Raw genomic sequence first — 10,910 nt, forward strand, 5'->3', positions numbered from 1 at the left:
TTCTCATCTTTTCCACTTAGGAAGTTTGGTACTTTTCCTCTCTCCCTTTCACTTCCAGCATGGAAACTGCACCTCATGGTGGTCAATGTTTGTATTTGCAGGATGTTTCTGCAGGAGCAACATACCCACGTTTATTAAATGTCAATACTTCAGACCTTCCTTTCTTTGCTTATTTTTAAGCGACTTTAAATGCGTTAATTTTATTTATTTATATAAAAAAAAGCAGTTTCCTTACTTCATTTTGTCTTAAAGAAGGCCAACTAAAATTCCCCCAACACGTGCAGAGAAGGGATGTAGATGACCCGGTTTTAGTCTTGGGGGCATTTTCCACGATTGGTTTGTCATTTCTCCCTTTGTAATGGGTGTGGGGTGGGATGACCGAAAACCCATGAAACTTTCTTTTATGTCCTGCTGGGTGTGGTTTCTTCTAAAATGTAAATGGCCCATGGCTAGGGCTGAGAGCTTGTAGGAAAGAGGGTGAGGCAGTGTCACTGAATTGGTTTGGAAGTACGAAACTGCAGTGCATGATATGCTAAACAAGGAATTGCACCATTGTCATTAAAAAAGACAGAGAGAAAAGTACAAGAACATGACATATAAGAGTGACGATATCATGAGCTTCATCGGGGGGAGTAGCGTTTTGGTCTCCTGCTGATTTTGTAATTTTACTCACTTCTACAGAAATAAAGTATCTGCTATTTTTTTGTTATGTTGCACTTTAATATGGAATGAAAACACATGTCATACATGTTAATCCTTCTACAAATATGACTTGGTTCTAGTGGAAAAATGCACAAAATAAAACATGTTTTAAAGTTGGTCATAAACTGTGTTACCAAAAGCATTTGCCATTCAAATAATTAACCTTAAATCCGTTAGATTAAGACAGGTACGATACTCAAGTTCATACAGATTAGCAAATAATTTTGCCAATATTGTGCACCTGAGCAGGGAGGTGGTCAAAAACACTCAATGATGCTGCTGCCTGTAAGAAGGGACCTAGCACTGTAACTCTTGAGGAAGCTTTGGTCCATTAGCTTTTGCAGCAGGTTATTGCAGATCTACAAATTTGCTGAATAGCTACATTTCTTCTACCTAAAAATCAGAATATAACCGATAAAGTCTGGTTCTGTTCAAGGGACTGCACTGAAGATGATCATCTAAAGAAGGACGCTTTATAAAATGACACTAATCCAACAACAGAGTATCTTCAGTTGGATGTTTCTCCAGACAAATGCAAAACAGGCCTGTATGCCCACAACTAAAATCATCTGTTGTGACTACTCCAGCAAGATAACAAGAGGTGAAAAGTATTTGTACAGAAAGGTTTGTTGAGTTGAAATAAAGTAACATTTTTTGTTATGGGACAATTTTCCAAAATCAGATAGGGATCAATCTTTACTTCCTCTGTATTTGCTGGTTGTTTAGACTCTATGCAATTAAACTTAAATTAAACATTGTATTTCATTAAAATGATTGCAGGGTTTACAACTAAGACATCAGTCGTGAAATATATTATTTTATAAATGAAAATATATTGCAGAAATGGTTAACATTTGTAAAATACTATAGCCTTTTTTTTGTTTTGAGTTATTTCAGTGATTTATCGCTTTAATGTTGTCTTAATTTTGATTATCTGACGTTTACGTTTGTGTGTTTATAGTAACATGGCGGAAGCGGAAAATGGGCTTCTACATTGCTGGACCGGACCGAACCAAACCAACCGGGACTATCGGTGCATACAAGACATTCCGTAACATAACTTTAGCACCAAATATAAGCATAGTGGACGTTTCAAACTAATGCTATGTATTTTTAGGAAGAAAAACAACGCATTCATTTTATTTAAAGTTACAAAATAAAAACCTCTTCACCCCTCCAACCATAAACTGAACTTAGTTAGGCAGCCGGAAACGGCAGAGCATTCAGGGTTTGTGATTGGCTGAAAGTTCCCCGCGAAAATGACGTAAGACACAATTTCGCGCCACATCTGCAGCAGTCGGACGCCTGTACAAGAAGAGGCAAGAAAACAACAAATTCGCCAAGTTTTTGAAAGGTAAGCAGCTTTTATGACCGGTTCCTCGCAGTGCTGCTTGTTAGGCGAGCTGACCTGAATGGAAACGGAGCGGTTTGTTTTATATAAGGCGATGTTTAAAGCTGAAAGCAAGTGAGATGGGGTATTGTCTCCCTGCAGCCACATGCCAAATGGTGGCCTAAGTGTTGTTGGAGCAAGAAATACCTTAGTGTTAAATAGCTTTGGTCGTTCAATCCATTTAAACGATTAAGTATGAAAGATTTTCTGTGTGTTTCTCTAAAACATTCAGGGTTTAAACGATCGACGTATTGTATAAACTAAACTTAATTTTATTTCAATTTTGCAATTTATCTACCTTTGATGATGTTTGCTGTGAACCACAATGGTCAGCAGAAGCTGTTGTAAATGTACTATATAAATAAACTTTGACTTGACTTATAAGTTGTACGTTTTGTCATGCTTGCCTTTAACTATTTCGTTAATTATTGAAAATAAATGAATAAATCCTAACAGGGCAAAGATAAATCCCGAACACATTTGCTATAACAAAAGGATGTTATAGTCTTGTGGCAGTGCTATAACACTGCCAAACTACCTATCGGTTTTTTAGGTTTATATTCAGCCTTTGAGGATGTAATTAAAATACAACTGCAAAGTGTTTCCTCTCCATGCATACTTGCAGCTTCTCAGTTGACCTCCTCGTGGAAATCCTTTAAAAATATGACTATGCAAATATAATTTGAATGGAATACAAAAAAAAAGTCACCTTATATTAAAAAGGCATGTGAAAGAAAACAACAGCATGAGGTACATTGCGTTATGTTATCCATATTCTGCCCAGATCTCCCACCAACCATGTCTTCCCCTGCTTCAACACCTGGTGGCCGCAAGCGTGGAAGGAATACCAACCCTGCCACACGTAAGTTCAGCTTTTTAATTTAGCTTCAGAAAAAAATCTATGCAAAGTTACCAAATCACATTGTAATTTGAACTTGGATCTCACTCTTATCTTTGTCTGTTATTCAATCCCAGCAAGCAGTGAGGGTCCCACCTCGCCTCCTTCCCAGAGGCGCAGAGGCCAAGACTCCTCCGGTGGCGACCTGATGCCGATGCCGACATCCCCAGCCACGGACGTTCTCAGTCCGGCTGCCCCTCAGGACACCTCTCTGCTCTCCAGCCCGAGACCATCAGGTACTTTTGTGCTCATCTATTCCTTAAACGAGAGGAAATGAATTCAGGCTAGTTGTCTAATTTAATTTCATTTATGCAGTTATGCCAAATGAAGTGGACATAAGTTCCCCTCTGGGTTACTGGACCCCGAGCTCCAGAGTTGAAGGGACCCCGAGCTCTAGGGTTGAAGGGACCCCGCGCAGTGGCGTGCGTGGCACACCGGCCAGACAGCGCCCTGATCTGGGGTCAGTCAGGAAGGCTCCCCAGGTGGATCTTCAGTCGGATCAGGTCGGTTTCAATTGGTGGCTTTCTGCTTACGTGTTGGTATAAAACTCAGAAGTTAAAAGTTCATTTTTGTTTCCCAGCCAAGCACAGACGGTGCAGTAGCCAGCGAACCCAATGCAGGCCACAGGCTGGTGATTTGGGGGACTGACGTCAACGTTGGAACCTGCAAGGAGAAGTTCCAGGTATGGCAGATTAAAACTGACAGCCACTGACTGATATCTTTCAGTATTGGAGATGGACTGGGCATTTTAATCGCGTTGCTCCTGTAATTCTAGAGGTTTCTGCAGAGGTTCATTGACCCGACCTCCACTGAGGATGAGAACGCTGGTCTGGATCTAAATGAGCCGCTATACATGCAGAAGCTAGAAGAGGTGGTGTATTCATTTAACTCAGAACCTTAGCACAGTTACATCAGGAATCTTTGTGATGATCTTTTTCTCCTGTCTAAAGTTGACTTTTCTCTGTTAATCTGTCAGATCAGTGTTGTTGGTGATCCCGTCCTGAACGTGAACTGTCGACATGTGCAGTCTTTTGATGCAGAGCTGTACAGACAGCTCATCTGCTATCCACAGGTAAAGAACCCCGGGCTTTTAAAACACTGATCCAGATTCTGATCTTCACCTAAATATTAAGTTGGCAACTTTTTAAAATCCAAAAAGCAATTTTTGTGTTTGCACCTGCTAAATTAAAACTATCTAAAGAACATTTTCCTTTCTTTTAAGTTTTACAACAAAGAAAGCCTCAGACTTTTCTAAATGAGAACATAAATAAAGAAGTAGTAATGAACATTGTTTACATTCAAGAGACATTCATTGATGCTGAGCCTCTTTTTTTTTTCCTCCTTTTTTTTAAATCATCGTACGACTCAAAACATTGGTCTTTTCACATCAGTTTTTGGCCAAAGTTGGTAAACAACTCCATGTTCAGGCCAGAGAGCCTCATAAAGGTTTGGAGCCACAGCTTTGTGTGACTCCACAGCCCTGCAAGGAGGAACAAAGTGCTTTTTTTAAAGGATTTTCTTGGGCCCTGCTGTATTTTTCTTCTCAAAACTTAGTGAGATCCTGCAGGACTTAACAAGGATCCTGGTATTATTTGCTTTTTGCACCACAGGAGGATCTCACAAGATTCTGTACAGAATCTGTAAATTTTATCTTCCAGCTGCAGCAGTATCCAATACATTTCTGAAGGGTCGTTTTCTCTTAGAGATTTATAGGAATTTCTCATGACTTTGGCTGAATCTTTCTTTGACAGAAGTTCTAAAACATTTGCTGCGCCTTCATCAGTGCCAGCATTCACTCAGTCATTAACAAAGGTTAGAAAATTAGTCTAGTAATATTTACAGAATATAAATAAACTTCTGTTTTTGTTGACATCTTTTTAGGCCTTCCTATGGTATGCAGATTGTTTTCAATGTGCTCTGCTGTGTCTGCAGGAAGTCATCCCAACCTTCGACATGGCGGTCAATGAGCTTTTCTTTGAGCGTTTCCCCGACTCGGTCCTGGAGTACCAGATCCAGGTCCGCCCTTACAACGCCCTGAAGACCCGAAACATGAGGAACCTTAACCCGGAAGGTGTGCCCCCAATGACTCACCAGATGAACACGCATGCAAAGTATTCTATCCCATATTTAGGGTGGGCTTTCTGTGAACTGTGATGCATCGCGCCCTGTGTTGCGTTTCTCCTCCGCAGACATCGATCAGCTGATCACCATCAGCGGCATGGTGATCCGGACCTCGCAGCTCATCCCCGAGATGCAGGAGGCATTCTTCCAGTGCCAGGTGTGCGCCTTCAGCGCCCGGGCAGAGGTGGATCGCGGCCGGATCGCCGAGCCAGCCGTGTGTCGCCATTGCAACACCACCCACAGCATGGCGCTCGTTCACAATCGCTCACTCTTTTCAGACAAACAGATGGTGAGAGTTCGGTTGGTGGGCAGATTGCTTACCATCGTCGACGCCTATTCTCAGAGCGTGTCAGGTGGTAATTAGCGACGCGATGGCCAAGGTCATGACATCTGTTCGTTTGTTGATCAGATCAAAATCCAAGAGTCCCCCGAAGACATGCCTGCAGGCCAGACGCCGCACACGACTATCGTGTACGCTCACAACGACCTGGTGGACAAGGTCCAGCCGGGAGACAGAGTGAACATCACGGGTCAGTTCTATTAAATTTCCCATTGATTTCTGTTAATATGTCTGTGAATTTGTTTTTGTACCAAAGCAAAAATCTTGAAAACTTTAACTGTTTTGACTTATTTTGTTTTGAATTTTGATATTGAATTTAAAGCTTGTAATGTAAAATGTCTTCAAGTCAGAGGAAATGTATACATAATTTAAATATATTTTTTTGTATTTCACTCAAAATCAGATGCATAATAGTTTAGTTTAAATCAAGAAATAAGAAAGATTTCTCTATATTCCAACGGCTCTTTTAAGTTGCTCTTTATCTATTTTGCACAGGATAATCACTTTTAGTAATCTCAGTTCTTTATTTCAGTGGTTGCGAGTTATGTTCTGTTTCCATATTTGTCACTGCAATAATATAAATACAGGAAGTTTATTAGCTCAGCTTATATTAAAATAGAACAACCCTACGCATTTAAACAATATGATACAAATATTTTCCGTACTTCATGTCAAACCTTTGGCAGGTACACTTCAGCATTTCCAGATGAACTCTTTTGCGTTCAAATTATTTGCATCTTCTTTGAATTTGGTACTTAGCAGCTGATTCTAAACTAAAATGGCGTCATATTTAAACACTGCTTGTTCTTACTGCTGCTGTTCACCTCTGGCAAAAGTTTTTGTCACCCTAAAACCACAAACTTTAAGACACTTTATTGGGCTTTTATTTTTTAGATCGACACAAAACAGTGCATGTCTCACTGCATCTTTTTTGTTTTCTTTTAAGAATATATCCTCACGCTGACTCTCTCCCCTCTTTAAATGCAGGTATCTACAGAGCGGTCCCGATGCGCGTTAACCCCCGTCAGAGCAACGTGAAGTCGGTCTACAAAACTCACATAGACGCCATCCACTTCCGTAAGACGGATGAAAAGCGCCTGCACGGTTTGGATGAAGAGGCCGAGCAGAAGCTGTTCACTGAAAACCGCGTGCAGACCCTGAAGGAGCTGGCGGCTAAACCCGACGTTTACGAGCGCCTCTCCTCTGCCCTGGCGCCGAGCATCTACGAACACGAGGACATCAAGAAGGTGAGTGACGGAGAGCGAGCAACGCTAGAATCCGAAGGTGTCTGTGGTGGCCTCGGCAAAATATTAATGTTGCAGTGTAATTTGGAAAATCAGCAGCATTGTTGAAACTAAAATGATTTAAGAGTTGAGTAGTGCTTCGCGATACAGAAAAGTAACAAAAAGTAATTTTTGTTTTTTGTATCAGTGCAGAAGAACTTTTCACTTATTGATTTTGCCCTAATTAAGAAAATGCTATTATATTTGATTAGATTCTTCTTTGTAGAAACACTGCAATATCGAAAATGGTGTTGACTGTTAATTTTTATTTTTTTATATATTTTTCAGAATTGGTATCAAGTTTAAAATTTCATAATGGTGACGACCCTATGAGAAACACATTCGTTTGGGTAGCATGGTTCTTTGCATTGAGGACACCATGATAGTAACATATAACTTAAAGCATTTTTCCCTCCATCTCTGTTTCAGGGCATCCTGCTGCAGCTGTTCGGCGGCACCCGCAAAGACTTCAGTCAGACGGGCCGGGGCCACTTCCGGGCCGAGGTCAACATCCTCCTCTGCGGAGATCCCGGCACCAGCAAGTCTCAGCTGCTCCAGTACGTCTACAACCTGGTGCCCCGCGGCCAGTACACGTCGGGGAAGGGCTCCAGCGCCGTGGGTCTCACCGCCTACGTGATGAAGGATCCGGAGACCAGGCAGCTGGTCCTGCAGACGGGCGCCCTGGTGCTGAGCGACAACGGCATCTGCTGCATTGACGAATTTGACAAGATGAGCGACAACACGCGCTCGGTGCTGCACGAGGTCATGGAGCAGCAGACCCTCTCCATCGCCAAGGTGTGTTTGGCGGGCTTCTCGACGTGTGGCGCGTGGAAGACTGAGCTCAGGCGTTTATCTGGGGGGGGGAAAAAAAAAAATTCAAAAGAGATTTAGCTTTCCTATTTGCTTTCCGCAGGCGGGAATCATCTGCCAGCTGAACGCCCGCACCGCTGTGCTGGCCGCTGCGAACCCCGTGGAGTCTCAGTGGAACCCGAAAAAGACGACAATCGAGAACATTCAGCTGCCCCACACGCTGCTGTCCAGGTAATGAGCAACAATGGTGACAACAACTGCTTATGCTGTACTTTAAAATCACAATAAAAAGAACAAACTCATCGATCAGAAATAAATTAATACAATTTTATTTTGCAGTCTAAATCCCTGCTTTCACTAAAGATGAGCTTTTTCTCTGTCTCTCTTATATGTGTGTATATCACATTCCTTTTTGCTATTTAAGAAAAAAATATGTGCCTGATTTAAATGAGCAGTTTGGCCAACTCAACCTCGTCTTCTTCAGCATGCTGTTTATCTGCTGCCTCCTTTTAAACACACTTGTCTTGCTCCGTCAGATTCGACCTGATTTTCCTGATGCTGGATCCCCAAGACGAGGCTTATGACCGCAGGCTGGCTCACCACCTGGTGTCGCTTTACTACCAGAGCGAGGAGCAGATGGAGGAAGAGTTCCTCGACATGGCCGTGTTAAAGGACTACATCGCATACGCGCGGACGTACATTAATCCGAGACTGAGCGAGGAGGCCAGCCAGGCCCTCATCGAGGTTTGTTTTGTTTTGTGGGGGGGTTGAACCAGCTTTAGCGCGCCTCCCAGCACTGTATGTGCAGCATCCGTTTACAAACTTTGGCATTTTTATAATAGTCCAACATAAACTAGTGAGTAAGATAAATGGTCTTGTACACATTTTTTGTTACTTTACATTTGGGTCTGGTTCAACAAGCTGCTTTCAGTAGTCATCAATTTTTTTTCCTCGTCATTCTGTACAATTTAATCTTGGTATGAATCCAGCTGATTGTGGAAATTGTGAACAATAAACACCCTGCTCACATAAAATTTCCAATTTTTGGTTATAATGTTAAGAAAATGTGAAAAGCTGTAATAAAATGGAGCTCTGCATAACAGTGATTCTAGTCCAGGGTTTGCAACCTAAAGAGCCATTTTGCTCTGAAGAACGACCTGAAGAAAAAAAAAAGACAACTCTTTAGGCAAATATCTACTTTAAATAATTCCTTGCCATTTTTAAAGAACTAGTGTTTTATTTCTATTTTTATAATTGAAAAAGAAAAAGATAAACATAAGAAAATGGATATTTTAAGAAAAAAATCTCACTCCAAACTAATGACAAGGAAAACTGATCTAAAAACACATTACTGGTCATTTTAGTGTTAGTCTTTATGGAAATTCAATGCAAATATTGCAGAAAGAAAATCAACTGCAACTGTTAAAAACTTGATCTGCTGTTATATCTGTATTTTAAAATGTTAACTGGTTCCTGTTCATTTCTATCTGAAGTAATTTGGACGGTCCAACGAGCCAACTGTTCCAGTCTATTGTGGCTGCAGCTCACCCTGTTCCTGTTTGTTTCAGGCCTATGTGGACATGAGGAAGATCGGCAGCGGTCATGGGATGGTGTCTGCCTACCCCAGGCAGCTGGAGTCCCTGATCCGCTTGGCGGAGGCGCACTCCAAGGTCCGCTTCTCCGAAAAGGTGGAGACCATCGACGTGGAGGAGGCCAAGCGGCTGCACAGAGAGGCCCTCAAACAGTCGGCCACCGACCCCAGGACCGGATTTGTCGACATCTCAATTCTGACGACAGGTATGCAGCAGTGGTCCCTATTGTTCGGTATTCTCCCTGTGAGCCATGTCTCAGTCCACCATATTCGTGTTTGACAGGTATGAGCGCTACGGCGCGCAAACGTAAGGAGGAGGTGGCGCAGGCACTGAAGAAGCTGATCGAGACCAAAGGAAAGACGCCGGCCATGAAGTACCAACAGCTCCTCAATGACCTCAGGGGACAGTCTGAAACTGTAAGTGTTTTAAATCGACTGTAGTGTTTTGTCTGGTCGACCCCTTGTGTGTGATTCTTCTCAGTTCAGCCAAAGGAAGGCAGGTGTTTTAATTTGCAACTCCGGTATTTCAACCATCTTCTCCTCGCCTTATGTCCTTTTATAACAAAAACTTCAGTTGGTATCACTCTCAGAATACATTTTCTAAGGTTTGAAATGCGTTCTCACTTCCTGTGTTCAGTTCCTCTTCTGTCGTTTCGCTTGCAGGCGATCACCAAGGAGCTCTTTGACGAGGCGCTGCGAGCCTTGGCCGACGACGATTACCTGACTGTCACTGGGAAGACCGTCCGTCTGCTCGCCTGAGGTGCGCCGCGATTTCAAACCCCGTTTCTATGTCTTTTTGTATAAAGTAAGAAAAGTTTGAGTAAAGACAACCATTTATCATTCTGATATTTAAAAATATGGTCCGAATTAAACCAGTGACTCCGAAGGGTTTGGGTCAGGTTTTGTGTAGAAAAGATGGCGTGGAGTGGAGGGCTTGTAAACAAATACATACACATGCTGATGTAGTAATATTAAAAAATAGATTTTGTTTGTTATAAATTTTGATGTAAACTTTTTTTTTTTCATTCTCTGATGTATGATGTGTAGTTCAAATTTAGTTTGCTTAAACTTGTGTTAATAGAAGAAAAATAAAATGTTGCACATGAAAAATGTTTTTTTTTTATTATTATAGTTTGCAGTCAGTGTCTTATAAGTTGTTCAGTTATAAGTTGTTATTTTGGATCCAACAAGTTGATTTCTAAAGAGAATGATGAACTGTAGTTTATTTTTCAGCTACCAAAATCTCACCATGTTCCAATTCTCCAATTCTATTTCAATTTCATAATTGAAATATGTTTAACATTTCTGGACTTTTGTATGTTGTGCGTAATTTCCAATAAAGGATAATCACGTTTTCAGAGAGTGAAATAATCAGAAGTGTTTTGATGAGTGCATATTTTACTCTAAATAAATTTGCTTTAGCTTCCAACAAGACTTAAAATCAATCTATTAATCTAAATGACTTCAAAAGAGGCTTATTCACAACTCATGTGACTTTATTTAGGCTCTGAAATATTTTTATCAGACTTTTAACACTGCTGCCGTCTTATCAGCTGCTGCTTCAGGGTGTGCTCAAGCTGCGATTTCCTGGATGCTAACACTGGATCTACAGAGTACAGAGTGTTGAGCTTCTTTAATAAATATCTGGTTCCCAAACAGCCCGTTTAAATATTTTTATTTAAAGTATAAATCACATTAATGAACCGATGGTTTCGTTTATCACTTTTTCTTTTTTTTTACATTTGGAATGCTGATGGGTTTAAAATCCACATATT

At 41.3% G+C, this 10,910-nt stretch overlaps 1 protein-coding gene across 1 annotated transcript; it reads left to right on the plus strand.

The window, feature by feature from the left end:
* Positions 1–1,954: 1,954 nt before the first annotated feature.
* On the plus strand, positions 1,955–10,506 carry mcm4 (minichromosome maintenance complex component 4). Its single transcript, XM_005807583.3, has 17 exons — positions 1,955–2,056; positions 2,877–2,954; positions 3,068–3,226; positions 3,306–3,493; positions 3,571–3,672; positions 3,766–3,861; positions 3,967–4,062; positions 4,923–5,061; positions 5,180–5,400; positions 5,521–5,641; positions 6,439–6,698; positions 7,164–7,529; positions 7,648–7,775; positions 8,081–8,288; positions 9,113–9,341; positions 9,419–9,552; positions 9,799–10,506. Exons 2-17 carry the CDS (start codon positions 2,891–2,893, stop codon positions 9,892–9,894), a joined length of 2,607 nt encoding a protein of 868 aa, XP_005807640.1. The 5' UTR covers positions 1,955–2,056; positions 2,877–2,890; the 3' UTR covers positions 9,895–10,506.
* Positions 10,507–10,910: the final 404 nt, after the last annotated feature.

This window comes from Xiphophorus maculatus, chromosome 6 (assembly GCF_002775205.1).
Source record: "Xiphophorus maculatus strain JP 163 A chromosome 6, X_maculatus-5.0-male, whole genome shotgun sequence".
Classification (NCBI taxonomy): Eukaryota; Metazoa; Chordata; class Actinopteri; order Cyprinodontiformes; family Poeciliidae; genus Xiphophorus; species Xiphophorus maculatus.